At 51.3% G+C, this 22,535-nt stretch overlaps 1 protein-coding gene across 2 annotated transcripts in view; it reads left to right on the top strand.

Moving 5' to 3' along the window:
- The window catches only part of HIC1 (HIC ZBTB transcriptional repressor 1), a 93,907-nt gene that overhangs the window by 41,258 nt on the left and 30,114 nt on the right, over window positions 1-22,535 (top strand). For both annotated transcript variants that reach the window (XM_076072625.1, XM_076072626.1), the window contains exon 2: window positions 17,345-18,139. In XM_076072625.1, the coding sequence (XP_075928740.1) occupies window positions 17,484-18,139 (656 nt within the window). In that variant the 5' untranslated portion in view covers window positions 17,345-17,483. The remainder of the gene's footprint in view (window positions 1-17,344; window positions 18,140-22,535) is intronic.

Genomic DNA, 22,535 nt, shown 5'->3' with positions numbered 1-22,535 from the left:
AATTGTCACAGAGGTGCACGCGGAGACTTGAGCTGCTGTTTTTTCTTCCATGTATATATAAAAAAACATTTTTGAGATTCATCGCTGAGCGAATAGTGGCAACGCAGTCTCCTCGGCAAGTGTCGAAGCGTTTGTAGAGTACTTCATTAAAAGATGTGCACTTTTAACACATCACGTGTGTGTGGCAGTAGTCGTACCGGTGATTACACGTGGCTTGACAAACCCAATCACACGTGGTGGCAAGTACCCAGTAAACGTGTAAACGTGGAACCGTTGATCCAGCGGTACCAACCAAATGCCAACGTTACTTAACGTTGGCGTTGTCTATTGCAGCGATTCCTAACCTTTACTGCGGCCTTTGGCCCTCAATCGTCTTGTTTTTATAATGTAAATAAATACACAGGGTTTGAAACAAAGTAGTTGTACTCACGTAGCCGTTCTTAATTAGTTTTTCGATCATTTAGCTTCTACAAAAAAAATCTGGCCGTTTCTCGCGCCCCCACAAAGGGCATCTCGCAACCCCCCACAAGGGGTTGCCTGCACCGCGGCTTAAGAAGAAGAAGATGAACCCACTGCTCCCTCGGGTCGGAACGACTCCTATTGCAGCCACGTCTCTCCGCCTCTGGCAGGCAGAGCGTGAGCCCCGTGGTGCGGGTGGTGAGTGAGTTGAGTAACGTGCCCGCGTGCGATTGGCTGTCACTTGGGGAGTGGTGCCTCCTCTCTCTCTCGAGGAGCGAGAAACCCCCAGTTCCTCTTTACTCCACTCGAGACCATCACCGCGTTCATGCCCCCCTCCCTCGCTACCTCCCCTCCCTGCACCTCGTCCCTCCGCCCCCCGCCGCTAAAATTAAAACAAACAGCGGCTTCTGTGGCGGCGTTTCACTTGCCGTGCGCGTACCTCGCCGCGGAAAGGATCGACGTGGACGCTGCCTCTTTCGCGGGACGCGGTGGCTGTGTGTGGTGGTGGTGGTGGAGGACTGTGGGTGTGTGGTGGTGGTGGTGGACTGGGGGTGTGTGGTGGTGGTGGTGGACTGGGGGTGTGTGGTGGTGGACTGGGGGTGTGTGGTGGTGGTGGAGGACTGGGGGTGTGTGGTGGTGGTGGTGGTGGAGGACTCTGGGTGTGTGGTGGTGGTGGTGGTGGTGGACTGGGGGGTGTGTGTGTGTGGTGGTGGACTGGGGGTGTGTGTGTGTGTGGTGGTGGACTGGGGGTGTGTGTGTGTGGTGGTGGACTGGGGGTGTGTGTGTGTGTGGTGGTGGACTGGGGGTGTGTGTGTGTGGTGGTGGTGGACTGGGGGTTTGTGTGTGTGTGGTGGTGGTGGACTGGGGGTGTGTGTGGTGGTGGAGGACTGGGGGTGTGTGTGGTGGTGGTGGACTGGGGGTGTGTGTGTGTGTGGTGGTGGTGGACTGGGGGTGTGTGTGTGGTGGTGGAGGACTGGGGGTGTGTGTGTGGTGGTGGAGGTGGACTGGGGGTGTGTGTGTGGTGGTGGAGGAGGACTGGGGGTGTGTGTGTGGTGGTGGTGGACTGGGGGTGTGTGGTGGGTGGTGGAGGACTAGGTGTGTGTGTGGTGGTGGTGGAGGACTGGGTGTGTGTGTGTGTGTGGTGGACTGGGGGTGTGTGTGTGTGGTGGTGGTGGAGGACTGGGGGTGTGTGGTGGGTGGTGGAGGACTAGGTGTGTGTGTGGTGGTGGTGGAGGACTGGGGGTGTGTGTGTGTGTGGTGGACTGGGGGTGTGTGTGTGTGTGTGGTGGTGGTGGACTGGGGGTGTGTGTGTGTGGTGGTGGACTGGGTGTGTGTGTGTGGTGGTGGTGGACTGGGGGTGTTTGTGTGGTGGTGGTGGACTGGGGGTGTGTGTGGTGGTGGTGGTGGACTGGGGGTGTGTGTGTGTGTGGTGGTGGTGGACTGGGGGTGTGTGTGTGTGTGTGGTGGTGGACTGGGGGTGTGTGTGTGTGTGGTGGTGGTGGACTGGGGGTGTGTGTGTGTGTGGTGGTGGTGGACTGGGGGTGTGTGTGTGTGTGGTGGTGGTGGACTGGGGGTGTGTGTGTGGTGGTGGAGGACTGGGGGTGTGTGTGGTGGTGGTGGACTGGGGGTGTGTGTGTGTGTGGTGGTGGTGGACTGGGGGTGTGTGTGTGGTGGTGGAGGAGGACTGGGGGTGTGTGTGGTGGTGGTGGACTGGGGGTGTGTGGTGGGTGGTGGAGGACTAGGTGTGTGTGTGGTGGTGGTGGAGGACTGGGGGTGTGTGTGTGTGTGGTGGACTGGGGGTGTGTGTGTGTGGTGGTGGTGGAGGACTGGGGGTGTGTGGTGGGTGGTGGAGGACTAGGTGTGTGTGTGTGGTGGTGGAGGACTGGGGGTGTGTGTGTGTGTGGTGGACTGGGGGTGTGTGTGTGTGTGGTGGTGGTGGACTGGGGGTGTGTGGTGGGTGGTGGAGGACTAGGTGTGTGTGTGGTGGTGGTGGAGGACTGGGGGTGTGTGTGTGTGTGTGGTGGACTGGGGGTGTGTGTGTGTGGTGGTGGTGGACTAGGTGTGTGTGTGGTGGTGGTGGTGGAGGACTGGGTGTGTGTGTGGTGGTGGTGGTGGAGGACTGGGTGTGTGTGTGGTGGTGGTGGTGGACGGGGGGTGTGTGGGGGTGGTGGTGGTGGACTGGGGGTGTGTGGTGGTGGTGGAGGACTGGGGGTGTGTGTGTGTGTGTGGTGGTGGTGGACTAGGTGTGTGTGGTGGTGGTGGAGGACTGGGGGTGTGTGGTGGTTGTGGTGGACTGGGGGTGTGTGTGTGGTGGTGGTGGTGGTGGACTGGGGGTGTGTGTGGTGGTGGAGGACTGGGGGTGTGTGTGTGTGGTGGTGGACTGGGGGTGTGTGGTGGGTGGTGGAGGAGGATGACTCCACTCTGTAGAGGAGCAGCTCCCCACGAACAATGGGGCAGCCCCTCGGGAACAAACCCCGCCCCCACCCCTCCCTGCCCCTCCCCCCACCCCTCCCTGCCCCTCCCCCCACCCTGCTTGTGCCATCGCTGCGTGCCGCCTTCTGCTTTGTGATGAGGCAGAATCGCCACCACTCAGTGGGCAGGGAGAGAAGGGGGGGGGCGGTGCTTGATTCCTCCAGTGTGGGCAGGAACGCATGCTGCTTTGGGGGTGGTGGGTGGGGTCGTGATGGTTGGTGGGGGGGTCGGTGGTAGTTGGTGGGGATTGTTGGTGGTTGTTGTTGGGGATTGTTGGTGGTTGTTGTTGGTGGTGGTTGTGGTGGGGGTTGTTGGTGGTTGTTGTTGGTGGTGGTTGCGGTGGGGGTTGTTGGTGGTGGGTTGGGGTTGTTGGTGGTGGGTGGGGGTTGTTGGTGGTGGGTGGGGGTTGTTGGTGGTGGTGGGTGGCGGCGGTTGTTGGTGGTGGGTGGGGGTTGTTGGTGGTGGTGGGTGGCGGCGGTTGTTGGTGGTGGGTGGGGGTTGTTAGTGGTGGTGGTTGGTGGTGGGTGGGGGTTGTTGTTGTTGGTGGTGGTGACGGGGGTGGGCCCCTGTGGGGGTTGAGGATGGTTGTTACCTCGACCGGCGGCGAGGAGGAGACGCGTTGGGGGTGAATGAGGAGCCGGGGGCCGCCTCGCTGTGAGCCGGGGTCGTGGGTTCTTCACGCTCCGTCTCCGCCTCCAAGCAGATGCGGCTCCAGTTGAGCCGGGGGGCCCATCCTCTCTTCTCCACGTGTTGTTGTTGTTGTGCCTCTCCACGTGTTGTTGTTGTAGTGCCTCTCCACGTGTTGTTGTTGTAGTGCCTCTCCACGTGTTGTTGTAGTTCCTCTCCACGTGTTGTTGTTGTAGTTCCTCTCCACGTGTTGTTGTAGTTCCTCTCCACGTGTTGTTGTTGTAGTGCCTCTCCACGTGTTGTTGTTGTAGTGCCTCTCCACGTGTTGTTGTTGTAGTGCCTCTCCACGTGTTGTTGTTGTAGTTCCTCTCCACGTGTTGTTGTAGTTCCTCTCCACGTGTTGTTGTTGTAGTGCCTCTCCACGTGTTGTTGTTGTAGTTCCTCTCCACGTGTTGTTGTAGTTCCTCTCCACGTGTTGTTGTTGTAGTGCCTCTCCACGTGTTGTTGTTGTAGTTCCTCTCCACGTGTTGTTGTAGTTCCTCTCCACGTGTTGTTGTTGTAGTTCCTCTCCACGTGTTGTTGTAGTTCCTCTCCACGTGTTGTTGTTGTAGTGCCTCTCCACGTGTTGTTGTTGTAGTGCCTCTCCACGTGTTGTTGTTGTAGTGCCTCTCCACGTGTTGTTGTTGTAGTGCCTCTCCACGTGTTGTTGTTGTAGTTCCTCTCCACGTGTTGTTGTTGTAGTGCCTCTCCACGTGTTGTTGTTGTAGTTCCTCTCCACGTGTTGTTGTAGTTCCTCTCCACGTGTTGTTGTTGTAGTTCCTCTCCACGTGTTGTTGTAGTTCCTCTCCACTTGTTGTTGTTGTTGTAGTGCCTCTCCACGTGTTGTTGTTGTAGTTCCTCTCCACGTGTTGTTGTAGTTCCTCTCCACGTGTTGTTGTAGTTCCTCTCCACGTGTTGTTGTTGTAGTTCCTCTCCACGTGTTGTTGTTGTTGTTGTTCCTCTCCACGTGTTGTTGTTGTAGTGCCTCTCCACGTGTTGTTGTTCCTCTCCACTTGTTGTTGTTGTTGTTCCTCTCCACGTGTTGTTGTTGTAGTTCCTCTCCACGTGTTGTTGTTCCTCTCCACGTGTTGTTGTTGTAGTGCCTCTCCACGTGTTGTTGTTCCTCTCCACTTGTTGTTGTTGTTGTTCCTCTCCACGTGTTGTTGTTGTTGTTCCTCTCCACGTGTTGTTGTAGTGCCTCTCCACGTGTTGTTGTTGTTCCTCTCCACTTGTTGTTGTTGTTCCTCTCCACTTTTTGTTGTTGTTGTTGTTCCTCTCCACGTGTTGTTGTTGTTGTTGTTCCTCTCCACGTGTTGTTGTTGTAGTGCCTCTCCACGTGTTGTTGTTCCTCTCCACTTGTTGTTGTTGTTGTTCCTCTCCACGTGTTGTTGTTGTTGTTCCTCTCCACGTGTTGTTGTAGTGCCTCTCCACGTGTTGTTGTTGTTCCTCTCCACGTGTTGTTGTTGTTCCTCTCCACGTGTTGTTGTTGTTCCTCTCCACTTTTTGTTGTTGTAGTGCCTCTCCACGTGTTGTTGTTGTTGTAGTGCCTCTCCACGTGTTGTTGTTGTTCCTCTCCACGTGTTGTTGTTCCTCTCCACGTGTTGTTGTTGTAGTGCCTCTCCACGTGTTGTTGTAGTGCCTCTCCACGTGTTGTTGTTTTTGTTGTTGCACACGCGCGCCTGCTCGTTATCCCTCTCCCCTCTTAGCAATTGCCTCTCCCCTGGCGATTCGATTGATGGTCACCACGAGGGGGGAGGGGGTTTGCGATTCGGTTCAAGAAACTCGGGGTGATTTTCCCGGCTTTCACGAATGTTTGTTTCGGCGTCCTTGCCCGTCTCTTCATTCTTCATGGGACGTGGTTATTTAGTTTCCGTCTCTCGTCTGTTACGACACGTGCGCCTCTTGGCCCAAGTGCGACATTTGAGCCATCCGCGTTACGGGTGGGAACATTTTTCGTAGCTCGTCATTATTCCATGTCGCTCAAGTCTCTCTCTATCCCAAGGCGGTAATTATAATATATTCAAATATGCTCAAAATGTCCCCCCCCCCCCCCCCCCAATATATCGCTATAAAATAGATTTATGTTTATATGATTGTGGTTATGGTTGTACTTTATTAATCCCTAATCTCTGCCGTAACATACAATGAAACAAGAAAAGGTAAAAAAAATGTAAAAACAGAGCAATTTAATACAATACCACTATTAGACATTATTGTAAAAAAAAAAGTCCACCCCATGTGTTAGTGATTTTTTTTTATATAGTTTAGGCAGGAAATTAGTTTTCAAATTTATACTTTTTTTCTGGGGGGGGGGGACCCCCAGACCCCCTGTAAGATTTGGTCCCCCCACCCCCAATGTTGACTCCATGGCTACGGCCTTGCTCTCTCCTCTTATATATTTTGAGCGTTGAGAATCGACCGCGGAATCCTACGACGATGATCTCGGGAGTTTATTGCGCAGATTTCGCATCGTGCCCAAGGTGTTTAAAACTCTTGTCTCTCTCATTCGCGAAAACTCTGATATACGCATTACCCCCCCCCCCCGCCAAGTTTTTACAGCAGAGATGGTAAGGGGACGTCCATAAATGACGTCACGTGATTTTGGACGATTTTTGACCCCCCCCCCTCGTCACACGGCGTCACAAAAAGTCAGACCCCCCCCTCAAGTATGACGTCACAAAGCTCTGCCCCCCCCACCCCCAAAACCATATTTACATTTTGAAAATAAAACATTCTTCAAATCGCTTTAAACTATTGTCATTGTAGTGCGTATTTAATGTGGCGCTGCACTCTGATGTTGTAGGAGAAAACATTAAAAAGTCTTATTTATTATTAAGTACAATGTGTTGTCTATATTTAAAGTTGCGCATTTGGATGTGACGTCACATTTCTCAACCCCCCCCTCTCGTCACACATCGTCACAAATGTCTGACCCCCCTCCCCCGCCTAGGTGCGTGACGTCATTTATGGGCGGCCCCTAAAGTTGATGGCAATTGTTTTAGCCCAACTTTGTTGACTTTGATAGGGGTGTTTATTTAAAAAATATATCGTCGCATAACTCGGGCAATGTTATTCCATGGCTACCTTTTCTTGTACCTACCTTACGGATTCTGTTATTTGTGTTGTTTTGTTGTTGAAAATGTAGCATTCTGGATGACGAGGGTTTGTTTTGCATCGTTGAGATTAAACTTATAAAGTTTAACACGCAGTAGTAGGTTTTCGCGACCAACATTCATAATAGAGGGTGTTTTTGGGGAGGAGGCTAGATCGTGTAAATATATAAATGTGTCGTTAAACCCGCCACCACCCGACAGCCGATTAGTAAGGTCTGTAGATTGTAAATGTTATTGTGGGTTTTACTCTGCAACACACACAACCTGTATTTGTAACGAATTGGCCACGTTTTGTGTTTACGTGACAACCCTTACCTTAGATTTATGCGATCTTACCCAACAAAAAAAAAACCTCTTATGAAGAAACTTATTAAACACCGTATGGTGTTTAGGGGCCGTCCATAAATGACGTCATGCACCTGGGGGGGGGTCAGACATTTGTGACGATGTGTGACGAGGGGAGGGGGGGTTTGAGAAATGTGACGTCACATCAAAATGCGCAACTTTAAATAAATATAGACAACACGTTCTACTTAATTAAATATACTTTTTAATAAATGATTTCAACTACAACATCAGAGTGCAGCGCCACATTAAATACGCACTACAATGACAATAGTTTAAAGCGATTTGAAGCATAAAATTTTGATTTAAAGCTTTCGTGACTGCAGTAATTCATATTCTTGGTTCTTTCGGTAAAGTCACGTTGAAGGGAAACAATAAAATTATAAAATATATTATTTTATTGTTTCCCTATTTTATAATTTTATTGTTTCCCTTCAACGTGACTTTACTGAAAGAACCAAGAATAAGATTTGAAGCATGTTTTACGTTGGGGGGGGGGGGGGCAGAGCTTTGTGACGTCATATTTGACGGGGGGGGGGTCTGACTTTTTGTGACGCCGCGTGACTAGGGGGGTAGGTCAAAAATCGTCCCAAATCGCGTGACGTCATTTATGGGCGGCCCCTTAACATTAAACAGCGCTGGCGCCACTGCGTATCTCTGGGGAGCGGTGGCGCAGTGGTTAGCGCACTCTAGCACGAGGGTTGGTGGGCAAGAGTCCGACATCGTAGGTGAGACTTGTCACAAACGCCTCGTCAATAAAGGAAAGGTCGCGATAGTGGCCGCGCTTGGAAAGTTTCGAGAAAATATTTAGGATCTGGCGCAGAAACCTCTCCCGATGTCGATTGTAACGCGTGGAAGTTGTTGTTGTTGTTTGTTTATTTATTGTCTCGGGTTGCAGTTTTGTGTTTTGAGTGGATGTTTGGTCCGGTGTGTGGTTTCGTTCGTTCGAGTTTCTTTGATTCTTTCGGTAAAGTCACGTAGAAAAAAAAAATTAAACAATAACATACGACGTTTCGATTGCGGCGCAAGCAATCATCATCATCATCAGGTACAAATGTAAGAGAAAACAAAGCTAGTAAACTTAGAAATATAATGCAATAACAGCACACAGAGAGTCGGCTGACATAACAGTCAACACCCTACCGGGTTGGTTAACGTTTTTATAAAGATTCGTTCGAGTTTGCTTGTAAAATCGTGAGCTGTTGTTGCTCCCCTCCATCCCGTCCCCCTTCTCTTCCGTCGTGATACAAACAAAAAAACAAATAAAACAACACTCGGCTCTTCAAGTGTTGGAGGAGTTCCTTGTCCACTGCTGGATGAGAAACCTGACGTTGGCTCTATCAGAGCGATCAAAAACTGCTTTGGTTGAATGCAGGCAAGCGACGAGACACGGGAACGTGGAAGTACATTACAACAACTTGCGGGGGTGGCGTGTGTGGATGTACGAGGCCTTAGTGGAGCCTCGCCTGAGGGGGCTCTGCCGGGATTTGGTGGCGCTGGGGCGGCCACGTGGCGTTGGCGCTTGGGGTCGTCTCCTCCCCCCCCCCACCCGCAGGTGGTTTTCGCTCCCGTCGTGGGAGTGATTGAGATTCATTGACAAACTCTTTAAGAGCAACGATTCTTACGCAAGCGTTGCTTGTTGCGATGTCACGACGACGCGCGTCATTTCTTAAAGGCGCGATTCGTTGACGGCTTGCCCAAATCATGTTGCGACACGGATCCGTAGCGCGCAAAAAAAAATCTACCCTGGCAAACCCCGCCGATGTCGACTTAAAGCTTTCGTGACTGCGGGAATTCGTATTCTTTTTGTGTCTTTTAGGCAAAGTCACGTAACTTTTACCGAAAGACCCAAAATAATATACCCTCCGATGTCCACAACAATGCACCCCCTCCGATGTCCACAATGCCCAACAGCCACCACGGCCGGACCAGTGGCAGTGAGAGGGCCTTCTTCTTCCCCTGTTAAGTGGACTCGCATACGCTCAATAAACGAGTGGCGTCTAAACATCGGCGCTGGAGAGACAAAGGCGGCCGTGATAGATGGTTCTCGACTATCAAGCACCTTGTGTGCTCCCACCCCCCCCCCCCCAACAGTGTTACTTGTGCTAAGAGATGTAATCGTAATGTTAACTTAGCACTCGCGGGGGGGGGGGGGGGGGTGAGTTGAGTTGTTAGACCCAGTGACCGGAAAACCAAAACAACAACAAAAGGCATTTTTGTTCGAATAGTATAAAACAATAAAACCGATCAATATTACAAGAGCCACAATGTAATAGGAGACGGTGCTCAATAAATAAAACTACTCCGACTTGCTCTTTGTTTTTTTTCGGTAAAGTCACGTAGAAATAAGAAAAAATAAAATTACATAATAGCATACGACGTTTCGATTGCAACACAAGCAATCGTCATCAGGTAGAGGAAACACATAACCGCAGATATATATACAGACCCTAAGTAGTTTATCTGTGTTAGTTCCCTCTACTTAGGGTCTGTATATATACCTGTGGTTATGTGTTTCCTCTACCTGATGATAATTGCTTGTGTTGCAATCGAAACGTCGTATGCTATTATGTAATTTTATTTTTTCTTATTTCTATGTGACTTTACAAAAAAAACCAGAGTAATTCCTGCAGTCACGAAATCGTCAAGTCGAGTTTTTACTCCGACTTGCTAAACAAATGGACTTACATTTGATCAGGCTCACTGAGCTCCCATAGCTCTTTTTTCAGAAGCGACCTGGCCCAAACGATAGCTCAACGAAGGCGGCTTGCCGCGTGGAAATGTACAGCGACTCAATAATCTAAACGCGTGCTGAGTCTAAAATGTGGAGGGGAAAAACCCGGAGAAAATTCCACGCGGCCACGGTGGAGAGAGAGAGAGAGCAGAGACACCGCCAACTCCAAATATACAGCAGTAGTCGGTGTCGGGATCGAACGCACGACCTCCTGCATACCTGGCGAGGTGTTTAACATTTCGAGGTAGTTAACATTTCGCCACCACCACCATCACCACGACGAAACTGTCCTTAAAGAGCCCGCCGCATGCGGCTCCGGAGCCGCAGGTTTCCCACCCCTGCGTTCGACGAAGGGGGTGACGTGAACTCGCGAGGAAGACGGGCGAGGTTGAATGATGATGATGATGGTTGTTCGAGAGGCTACGAGCCGCTTTATCCACCATCATCATGACCACCACCACCACGCGTGATTTACCATCTCTCAGTGTTCCCGACAAGTCGCTCATTTCACTTCACGCATTCTCCCCCCGCCAGCCGCCCCGGCATCTTCTCTAATTCAGCAATTCCCGTGCTTATTCTACACCACCATACGGTGCGACACGCGTAAACACAGAAAACGAGTCAAATTTAGTATTTATTTCTGCTGGAGGAATCAGATTGAGCTCAAAAAGCTATTTCCCCCTCCCAACAGATGTTCCAGTAGGGGCACGGGGGGGGGGTCAGAAAGTTACAACCACAACAACAAAGAATACAACAAAAATAGGATTGGAGTGCAAAGTATAGTAAAGGTGAACAAATCACTTAATAATAAAATATACACAGTGCACATTGTTGCTGTGCGACACGTGTAAACTGCATGTTGCTCTGCAACACGTGTAAAGTGCATGGTGTTTTTGTGTAACACATGTAAAGTGCATGTTACTGCGCAACACGCGTGTAAACTGAATGTTACTGTGTGACACGCATGTAAATAGCATGTTCTTGCGTGGTAAAAATTATTGTTAACATTAAAACGTGCACGGTATTTGCTGTTTCGGCATATGTGGGACGGTGGCGAGTGATCGCTGATTCAGAATCCTGCACCAACCACCACCACCACCTCCCCTGCGCAATGACTAGTTGGGTGAAGTATGGTCAAACAACCACTAATAATACTGTACACGTTGTGCTGTTACAGTAAGTTGAGGTTACCACCTTTCCGGGTTTGACCTGGGACAGTGAAGGTTTGGCATTTGTGTTTGGGTAGCAAGTATTGATTTTGTTTTAGTGATGTCATGTTAAATTTTATCACGGTAAACATTTTTTTAAAATATATATATAATAGACCTTGGTTGACTGAGAATTATGTCCGAGAATTATGTCTGAGAATTTTGACTGCAGTGGAAAAGACGTCAACCCTGTGTGTAGCACCGGTAGCAGTGTGCCATGGTTATGTGTCCATAGTTATGTGGTTATGTACTTGTGTCCCATGGTTGTGTCCATAGTTATGTGGTTTTGTACTTATGTCCCATGGCCATGTGTTCATTTATGCTGGGATGTTTGTCCACAGTTGTCAGGCTTATTAACCACACACTTTGGAGCGTTCGGGCGTAAATAGTTTGTGTAGATAATGGCCTCGGGTTTGTTTTTTTCTGTAATAACTCGGCAGCAGACCCCCCCACCCATGCCCCTTTGGATGTGACTGTCCATACCCTCTCTCTCCCTTCACTTTCCTCCCGTGCGGTATATACGAGTACGCTTGTAAAGGTTAGCTCGCCTCTATCCCCCTTTTTGATTTAATGACTTTTCACGATTTGTTTTGTGGCAAATGTAGCGGCCTCTTAAGTGGCAGCAGCGGTCATGTGGACCAACTGATTTATGTAACAAGTGTACAATATGAAGAACCTTATTGATTTGTACGCGCACGATTCGATGCCCATATTCTGAGCATAATAAACTCGTGCACCAATGCATCATTACACCCCTAATAGTTATGCAAAGTACACTTCATAATACAATTGTGTGCTTATTGAACGCGTACATACCAATGGGACACACGCACTATAATAGAGATATCTGCGTTGGTAATTAATAATGCACCGTTGGTTGAAGGCCTTGCCATTGGTGTTTCATCAACATGCACTCACAGCATTCATTGCCTTGCAGCGGTTTGCCCCCCCCCCCCCCCCCGCACATCTCAATGCTGTGTGAAACCCGACGTCAAGGGGCAGGCCTCCTGGGTATGATGCGGCGCGCTGAGCAACGCGTCTCGTCGTCTGATGCTCGGTGCCAGCACAACCTTGCATCGTCTTCGCATTCGGAAGCAAAATGGGGGTGCAGTTTTGAGAGGCGGTTGCTCTCTGGCGATTTGCTCTATGGCCACCGATCGCACGCACGCTGGGACTCAATAACGAGTAATTCAATTGGACAATTTGGTAAGGGTGAAATCCGCATGAATTACAGCTGGGGGTGGGGGGTGCTGAGCCCCCCCTTCCCCCCCGATCGATCGCGGTCCCCGCAAACGCAGTGCGCGGGGCTGCCCCATTCGTAATTGCAGCTCCGGAGCGCCTGAAAACGCTCGGCTCCAAAAATAACACTCGGTTACTGCTTATAAAATAACGAAAAATGATCCTCATTGTCCGGCGATCAATCTGCACAGGCATCGGCCAAAGGAAACCTACGCTGCAGTTTGTGTCAAAAGGCTCAGAATGACTCCAGCATAATTAATTGACGGGGCATGTTATTAACGTGGCAGATTGGAAGGGTTTGTGGTTCAGATATTGCAAAGCTTTACCAAAGCATTGTGTATGCCACACTGCTTACCCTTGCATGTGCATACTTTCTGCAGAGACAATTATTTGAGCAGACAGTGCTCATTGTGTGGGTGAGGGGGTGATGATGAAATTGCCATCTCTGGGGCTGGGGAACAACCCCCTGCATGTTTTCCCTCCCAAAGCCCGCGGATTCACCTCTGATGGGGCAGGCGGCGATGGAAAATAATTAAAAACCACGATACACTCGGGAATAATAAGACGTTGAAAGAGATGTGAGAGTTTTGCGCAGTGCGATTCCGGAGTATATATTAGAACACTGCGATGATTTTGGGAATGGTATTTAATGACACTGTCTTTGTGCCACCGCAGCAGAAACCTCGTGCCCATTGGCCCATGCCGCTCCTTTGTGCCTCCTGAGAGACCGTGACCGACCCAGGCAAGCACATGGGGGTCGTCCGTGCTCTGATTGGCTGCCTTCTGGGTCATTTGACCTGGGTTGGATTTGAACACTGTAATGGGAAGCGTTGAACCTTTGCGGCGTTTCCAAGCGTCACAGGCCACGTCATGTGCCCGAACCCCCATTGGTTGTGGGCAAATCAGCATTTGCAAATCAGCATTTGCCCACAATCCTTATTGGCTGCCTGGCGTGCGATTGGACAACTCTGTTTTGGCCAGGCGTCTGTACAGCGCATTGTCAGAGTTATCCTCACACCTGCTTGCGTTTTCTACCGTGCACTTGGATTTGTTTGACCATACTTCACCACACCGCTCAGTGTGGATTACCAAACAATATTGATCGATGCATTTTTAGATTTATTTGGTGGCAGGGTTTTTTAGCCCCCGGTTGTGTGGGTTTTTTTTTTTACTGAGGCTGATGTTGATAAGGTGTATTTTTTTGACAGATTCGCCTGTGGAGGTAGGGGCTTCGTATGGAGGGAGATATGCTGGCATTATATTTCTGGATCTGGTGCTAAATAAATAAAAACGGAAATATTTACACTTTAAATAATTTACGTGCAGACCGACAATCTCCGCAATCCTGGAAGCGCTGCGTCGGGTGAGCTGCGGCGAGTTTGGGGTGCTGAGCGGTGCCTCTGTGCCCTCTCCTCGATTGACGAAGCCAGCAGCCACACGGCACTCTCCACCGCCGTGTCCCGCTAACCTTCCTGTCTCCCGGCAACCGCGCCCGTGGTTATTAAAAAACATGAATAAGAAATGGGGGGGGGGGGGGGGGGCAGCCATCTCCGGTGCGGACGCTTCCTCAAGGACCACGCTTCTCTTGCCACCGTGATGGGGGACGGGGAGACAGTGATTGGCTTCGCAGGGTGAGCTCTCTGCAGGAAAGCTGTTGAAACACCTCTTCGCGACGCTGATGGGGTCTGTCGTGGCGCGCGCTATTGTCAGATTCTCTTATTCGTTTATCCATAAAAATTGTTTCAGATATCTGCATGGTCACCCACAGATAAACACAAGTCTTGTTATCTGGGAGGGGGGAGATACAAAAAACAAGGATTCTAGTTTTTGTGGATAATAGGAATTGTGAATAATTCAGGTTTTTAGGTGTATTCAAATTTGCAACGTTCTGCCATTTCCTGCCAGCTGATTGGTTGAAGTGAGGACGTGATCCTTGCACTTTGCCCCACTGACCGCCGTTTTGTGGGCAATGTTCCCATGACCGAAGGTGCCATCACATTGCACATGGGCAGGACGCTGACTGGCAACCACAAAAATGGTACCAGGTGGCACTGGCTCCTCAAAGGCTCCATAGCTGACGCCACACTCACTGGCCATGCACCACTCAGATAGTAAGACATGCTGTTCAGCGATTCACGTAGTGCATCATTTCTCCCCATGCTCTACCGCTTTTTTCTGTTCTGTATTAATATTTGTTCCCAAAATGACACCACAAAAATTTACTTCTTTTTACAGTATTCATTCAACCAATAGGATTACATTTTGCTCGACTTGTTTTTAAGGACATAATTGCCCCTTAATTCACCAATTAAAATAATCATGAACCTCAAGGCTCTTTTTCAGGAGGGTCCTGCCAAACTTGTTTTTGTCCGGTTCGTTGTCCAGTTTTGCTTGTGTGCCGCTGGGAGATATTAAACCTCATCACGTGGTGTTGGGCACTTTGCTCGCTGTCGACAAAGCGGTGGCCGTGACATGGAGGAGCCAGTACTGTCGCCTACGCAGTCACTCGTTCAGTCGTCCGCTTAAATTCAACTGGTCAATCACTTAGTCGTCACCAGCTCAGCCACTGAAGTCGCTTGTTTGTCTCGGCTGTCGCATGGCAATGTGACAGAAACCCTTGCTGCTGAGCCGATTGAGCAGCTACTCAAAAGTTCCATTCCCGTGGCCGCCCCATCATCTTTTTGGGGCTTTACCAAAGCCCGACGTCTGAAAATTAAACAATAATAAGAAATCCTTTACCGCACCTTTAAAAAAAAACTGCAATGCACTTTTTACATTGTACAAACACTTTACAAGGCATCCTCAGCCTCACGCATCTGCTCTGCATGCAAATCCACCCAGCGGATGATGTAAGTGTAGCTCATAAACTAGGCTCAGTATAAACATTACTCACATAAAAAAAACCTTTGACATCATTGGGGAAAAAAGTTGGTAGTTTTGTGACCGCACCACGGTTTAACTTTTATAACAAACAAAAAAAACCGCCGTGTTGCAGTGAAGGCGTTGAGAGCGCTTCCCGTCCGCTTCTCCCTGGGAAGTGACCCCACAGCCACAGCAGGAATCACGTCTGGGCCTGGGCCCCGACGGGGTGTTGCGGCGAGCACCCTGCACACCCGGCTGCCTTTGTTTCGCCGGTGTCCTAGACTTAACCACACCACCCTACCACGTGATCGCCTTAATCGGCGTTCACTAATAGGGCTTGCCCCGCTGGCGCACGGGTTATCTGGTGGATCTTGGTTTTTTTGCGTGCATGCGCGCCTGCGGGCGCTAGCCATGGCTCTCTCGCGCGCGCGCGTTGCTCGTCAGCGGGGAGGGTCTCGCTCCCTTTTGCTCGCTGGCTGGCGGTGGAACCAGGCCACCGCCGTGTCACGCTCTGGACCGCGTTAGCGAGGTCCTGAGCTCTCCGAGGGAGGAGCTTCGCCTGCAGCTCCCCCCGCCAAGGGGCCTCAAACGCCCGTTGCAGCGCCCCCTTCCCTCGACCTCCCGACCTCGCCGTCAGGCCTCCTGCCAGCCCACATGAGCGGGCGACGCGCATTAATCTTCCACGTGTATGGAGAAGGTTGGCAGACGTGAAAAGCTGGACAGTGGTGGTGGTGGGGGGGGGGAGGACGTGGGGGGACAGCGTGTGGGAACTACCGCGTTGGTTGGTGCGAGATGTCGTGCCGTAATTACGCGGCCGATTTGTTTAGAGAATTTTTTTTTGTTTAATCATCGTTGTGGTGAAACTCTACACCGAGTGCCCGGCTGCTGAAATGAGAGGTGGCAGCCTAACGGCCCCCGCGGGTGTTTCACGGCAGCCACGTCACAAGGTTAATTGAATGATTTGACGGCACTGTCGGTGTGATTTTCGGTAACTGTTGCTGGAAAAGTCTGACACGGGCCATCTGCAAAACCAAGAGCGGATCCTTTTGGCCGCACACTGTGAACAAGCCACTGTAAAGTGCAGTCTTCTGCGTCTCAAAACCATAGTCTTCTGACTTTTTGAGTTCACTGCTCCAATTCCAAGAACAGTAGCTTATTGATTACACAGCCGGCTGCTGCCCCCATAGTCTGCAATACCCTCTCGCGGGTCGTCTATGCTGCCAGAATCACTGCTCTTGTTCGTATCACGGCTAAGGCACCTTCGTTTTCCACCGCCCACAACCGTCTCGTCTCCCTAAACAAATAGAGTCGGCATAATCGTACAGTTTTGCCCGCAATCCGCTTGTCTCGGATGTTTTTTCGCGCAACTGTTGAGAAACGCGGCTTTCGTCTGGGCACTCTCAAAATCTGAAATGGTCATTGTGACAAACGTCAAGGGGTCATGCCGCGAGCCTGCGCCTCCACCCACCACTGCCGGCGGCGGCGTGGGGGAGCAGCGGTGGTTGCGAACCGTCGCGCGTTCCCAGGCACGGCGCTGCCGGCCCTCTCGCCGCGTTTGTGGCTCCCCCGCTGACACTCGCGCCGCCGAGCCTTATCGCTGCCTATTGATGCCCTCTCATCTCTGTATTAACGCGCCGCTGCGAGGCGCCACTTGTGCCACTGATAACTTAATGGGGCCGTATCGGTTCTCTATTGGTGCGTTATTACCGCCCTCTTGGTATCAGAAGGATGCTCTATTAATGTCTGTGCCTATTGATGCCCTATTGATGCCCTATTATGACCGCAGGCCTGTGCTATTGGCTACTCAATGCGTCCCTTTCTAGTTCCCGATTGATGCATCGTTTGTCAGTGCCCGGTTCATGCCCCTTGGTTATTGTCTACGTGCAAATGGCAGTCTCCTGCTACCTCGTCAGTGTGCTCGTGAAGTCGTGTTGGTTCTCTTGTTGGAGTCGCTGTTCCCAGGCACTGCCAAGATTTAGCCCACTGGTTCCCTTGTAATTGCTCTTAATGCCTTGCAGGGGCTCGATTAGTGCTGTGCCCTGCAGGTGCTCTATCGATAAAGCGTGTTGGTCAGTTTTCCATCACCCCAGACGCCGCTGCGTCTCCTTGCTCGTGGGAGACGGCCGATGTGAATCTTATGAGGTTGTGGGGACCACGGGCATGACAGTTGGGGGACGGTAAGATTAACTAGAATCTGTTCATTAAGGTTCCTTAATCTGTGCGCGCGTGTGTGTGTGTGTAATCAGACGGAGTGAGTCGCTGCTGAGGAGCGAGGGAGAGGGAGCGACGCAGGAAGAGAGGACGAAGCTTAACAAAAGAAAACAACAACAAAAACAAAAGAGGAAAACCCGTTACATTTTCTCGCCACCAACGGCGCCGCCGAAAATGATGGAGGTCCCGAGCCACGCGAAGCAGCTGCTGTCGCAGCTCAACAAGCAGCGCAGCCAGGGCTTCCTGTGCGACGTCGTGGTGGTGGTGGAGAACGCGCTGTTCCGCGCCCACAAGGCCGTCCTCGCCGCCAGCAGCCTCTACTTCAAGTCGCTCGTTGTGCACGACAACCTCATCAACCTGGACTCGGACGTGATCACGCCGCCCGTGTTCCGCGCCGTGCTCGAGTACATCTACACGGGCCGGCTCGGCGGCTCCGCCGTGTCGGCGTGCGGCGCCGGCGTGGGCGGCAGCGAGCCGGGCCTGGCCGCGCTGCTCACCGCCGCCAGCTACCTGCAGCTGCCCGAGCTCGTGGCGCTGTGCCGCAAGCGCCTCAAGCGCAACGGCCGCATCGGGCCGGGCCGGCCGCCCTCTGTGGCGGTCGGGGGAGGCGCCGCGGCCCTGGCCGTGCGCGCCGCCGCCGCCGCCGCGGCGGCCGCGGCGGCGGCCGCGGCGGCCACCGCCTCCACCGGCTCCGCCGCCGGGGTGCCAGGAGTCGGGGTGCTGCCCGGGGCCGTGCCGGGCCTGGAGCGGAGCGGCGACGAGAAGGAACGCACGAGGACGCCCACGCCCACCCCCGTCATCCAATCGTATTTCTCTACCTCAACCCCGAGGCAAGGCGCGAGCGCGGCCGCGTGCGTGGGTAGCAGGGAACGCGGGTGCGGTGATCGACGCCGTGGCCAGCTTCAGTGGCGAGTGATATCAGAACTTGTCTTTGCCCTCTCCTCGGATGACTTGGCCTCGAATGAGTACCTGATGCGATGTGTGAACATCGCCGTTCGGGAGACGAAGGCGGCCAGGCGTGGTGCTGGCCACCCACCCGTCCGTGTGCCTCATGAGCCTTCATAGGTGCTCGCTAACAGCACTTGCCCCAACAGTCTGTTGTGTGTGTTATAGTTTGTTGTCCTTCTCCCGCACCTCCGATCATCACGGTTGGGTACGTACGGTGCGAAAGAAGTTCAACATGCATACTTGTGCATAAAAGTTGGCGCATTGAAGTGCACAAGTGTTGCATCTCCCAGTCATCAAAGTCAGTTAACCCACAACACCGGGGTCTGCGTCAGACACTTCATATGGCCTCTTAAAGTGTACCTAGGCAGCCACAAGCGCTGTGCACTGCCACTCGGTGGCGAATGGCAGCTGTTGTTTTTTGTTATTATAAAAGCCTGCGCACAGTAACAGGCGCATGCTTGCAGCACTTGCTCTTGTAATTTATGAGGCTAATGAGGAGATGTTTATATTTGTGTGCACGCGCATGTGAGAGTTGTTTTCATTTAACATCGCTGTTGGAAAGGAAGGAGCACCACTTTAAGTTTATTCGGCCTCTCGGCAGCGCGTTTCAATTCCCCTCCACCATATTTTTGGTTGCTTGGCAACGACTGCGCGTGCACAAACTGTCGCTATGGCTACGCGCGCAGAATAGTGCGGAATATAAAAGGTCACGTGATCTGTTTGAACCAGTCGGCTTGAGGGAAATGTAATCGCGTTCGCAAACTAACCTATTATTATTCTTGGTTCTTTCGGTAAAGTCACGTGGAAGGGAAACAATTAAATAATATAAAAAATAATAAAAATATAAAACAATAAAATTCTCACGACGTTTCGACCGCAACACAAGCAATCATCATCAGGTGTGAAAACCACCCTTCTACGTGACTTTACCAAAAGAACCCTGCAGTCACGAAAGCTCTAAATCAAAATATAACCTATTGTCTTCGAATAATTAGGGCATACGTAGATATCTGTATTCGTAGAGCTGTCAATTTGAGAGAGCGAGGCGGCACCCCTCCTTGAAAGGGCCTCGGGTCCCGTATAGAAACGCGGCTTCTCTCTCCGACAGGAGCAGTCTGTGAGCAGCCGGGCGCCTGCGCGCGAACGCGGCGGCTCTTGCGGCTCTTGCGGCTCTTGCGGCTCTTGCGGCTCTTGCGGCTCTTGCGGCTCTTGCCGCGGGGTGTTCGGCAGCGGTAGCAGAATTCGCGATTTGCGACGTTCACTCCAGGCGCGGGACCGTAATTGAAACGCAAACACAAATCCTCGCGCACAGAACTCTCAGGGGCAAAGCGGCGAGGCATGATTACATTACCGCTGTGGAAATTCATACATTCGTCTATTTATACACGTACACACGCACGCACAGATAAAGATCTCCCCCTACAGTGTTATTATAAAGTGTCGGTGCGAGTGCTGTTTGTTAGCGATTATGGCGCAGAGGGTGGTGGTAGATGGTGGTGTGGTATTCCAGTACCGCACCTGGATGCCTTTGTCTGCCACGTACTGATGGTCACACATCACAACGGATACCCATTTAAGGCGGAGTTGCCCTAGAAGCTGCCCAAGACTGGTTCAGATATCACAGTCAACCGCTGCGGTCTGTTGCTGGAGATTTGAAATTTTAGGAGCTAACATCGTAGCGCAGTACCCAACTTTGGGGCCCACTGCTCCCTCGGACGCGTGCGTACGCACGCACCGGCACGGAGACGAACACATCCACACACGACGACACAGACACAGGTAGGCAAACGCGCAAAAATAACACAAACACATTCAAGCCCGCACACACACACACGCGCGCGTGTACACACATGCTCCGTTCGAGAGGCTTCTATTGAGTCGCATGTTAGGGGCAATTAAACCCAGTCTGAGAGGTATACGCACATCAGATAAATACAACTCGAATTCTTATTTAAAAAAAAAAATATTTCTAGATTTGAAGCTTTCGTGACTGCAAGGATTCATACTCGTTGTTTTTTTCGGTAAAGTCACGTAGGTAAAATATAATAAGTGAAAACAACTAAATTAAATCACGACGTTTCGGAGGCAACACAAGCTTCTGTCTTCAGGTGGCACAGTCACAGCAATATAGTTGTACCAGCTAAATAGCTGTATCAGCTATTTTTGCTCTGACTGTTCCACCTGAAGACGTAAGCTTGTGTTGCCTCCGAAACGTCGTGATTTAATTTAGTTGTTTTCATTTATTTTAATTTTTAATTTAACAGGTAAGGCCCACTGAGCTCTGTAGTTATTTTTAGAGAAGCGACATTTTGGCCACAAATGATAGCTCAACAAAGTGGCCTATCACGTGGAAATTTATAGCAGCCACATACTCTTCAACGCACGTTTCGAAATGTGGAGGGAAAAACTGGAAGACCCAGAGAAACATCCACACAACCACGGGGAGAACATGCAAACTCCAAATATACACCAGGCATCAGGGATGGGATTGAACCCACAACCTCCTGTATACCAGGCTAGGTAGTTAACATCTCCGAGCCACCTTGGCAACCACGATGGCTCGGTGGGCCAATTTCGGCACGCGTCTGAGCAACGATGTCGCGTTTACGGAAGCTGGGATCCTGGGCTCCTAAACGAAACAACCAGGGCGCCGTTTCCTCGTGGTTGGGACTTGCTCACGTCAGCTGTGTCACGAGTGACTGTGCAGCCAAGAGAGAATTTGGGGTTTTCCAGGGATTCCTCTGGATTTGGTTGAGCGCAGTTTTGAGGTCACGGTGACCCAATCAGTCGTCTCCGCACAGCTGCACAAGCGATTCGAGTTAGATGGACCATTGAAGGATATTGGGTAAGAGTCTGTAACTTCACTTCATTGAATGGCGCAATAATGGCTCCCGTTGCTTGCGTGAGTAATTAGTCTATAGCTGGTGAAGCGTGTGAGCACAAAATATTAAAGAGACATACATCGAACTCGGGGAGTGGTGGGGGGGTGTGGCTGGTGCTGCACCTATTCATAGACTGTGCTTTGAACCCGCAGACCTGAGTTTCATTCCCAGTCGTGGCTAACATCAGTTGCGAGTGATATTGGTTCCGCTCCTCGGTCCTCTGCTTCGACAAACTCGCTTCAACCGGCGGCGTGCTGAAGTTACGGTCAGGCAAAGCCACGTGGCCGACATGGTGTGAGGGCAGGCCCTTCGCCTATCAGGGCCGCCAAAATGCAATTAATTCTTACACTATTGACAAAAGCCATCGTAGCGGTGTGTGTTGTTGCGTTTGATGGTGGGAGCTGTGGGTGCCGCGCGTGCCTTCGTTCCTCCGGCTCGCGCCCCCCTCCCCCCCCCCTCCTCCTCCTCGCCCGCCCGGCTCTCGGTCGCCGCTCGTGCATACTGATGAGGACGCGCGCTCACGCGGGGCCTAGCGCTCGCGTCCCAGCGTGTGCGCGGTGACAACGAGGACCCGTCGATGGCGGCACCGAGAGGGGGGCGACGCTGGCGCCGCGAGCGCAGATGCGTCGACGATGGCAATTTACAAGGCAGCAGAGAGTCAAAAATCCATTCCGGGGCACAAATAAATTTTTTGGCGGTGAACGTAAAGCCAGAAAATTAATTGATCATACTTGGCAGGGGGGGGGGGGTCAATTTATCATCCATATTTAAGGGCTCTTTAAACCGTCACCTCATTTTTGGTTAGACCAATATCGAATAATAATTGGTTCTTATCTGGATAAGCGTTTGTAAGAGATGAATGTGTGTTGTTAATCGACACTCCGCTGTAGTTTCGTGGAAGATGTATTTTTTTTTTAAAGGCTGCATTAATGCTCATCGGTGTCCGTGCAACACCGATGAATCGAAAAAGCGCAATGATGAATCGCAGTGGCGGGGGTGCCCCTGCACTTTTGCCCAGTCCGCTGTGGCTGCTGCGTGCGGAGAATGCAGGCTCCCGTCGTCCTGAGTGACGCGAGTCGCTCACAGCGAGGCAGGCCGGAGACCGTGAAACCAGATTCTCGTCCCAGAGCAGTCGACCACAAATGTGTGCGTTTTGGTATTTCAAAAGCAATCAAATGTCTCTTGCCAAAGGACTCTTAGTAAGGGGCCCATTTTGACACCATTTCTATTCTGAAAGGTAGTCCTGTGTGAGTGAGTGGCTCTATAAGCAAAGTGGCTGGAATATTTTTTGTTTGGTTTTTCCATAATTGTCAGATTTTTTTGTTTTAGAGCATGTTGACATTTTAAAATGTAGGATATATGATCTCACAAGGGTCTTTTTAATGTCCACTTGACC

This window comes from Petromyzon marinus, chromosome 38, assembly GCF_048934315.1.
Source record: "Petromyzon marinus isolate PM22_M1 ecotype Great Lakes invasive population chromosome 38, UKy_Petmar_22M1.pri1.0, whole genome shotgun sequence".
Classification (NCBI taxonomy): domain Eukaryota; kingdom Metazoa; phylum Chordata; class Hyperoartia; order Petromyzontiformes; family Petromyzontidae; genus Petromyzon; species Petromyzon marinus.
Note: the sequence above shows the minus strand (reverse complement) of the source record. Positions and strands in the feature narration are given on the sequence as shown.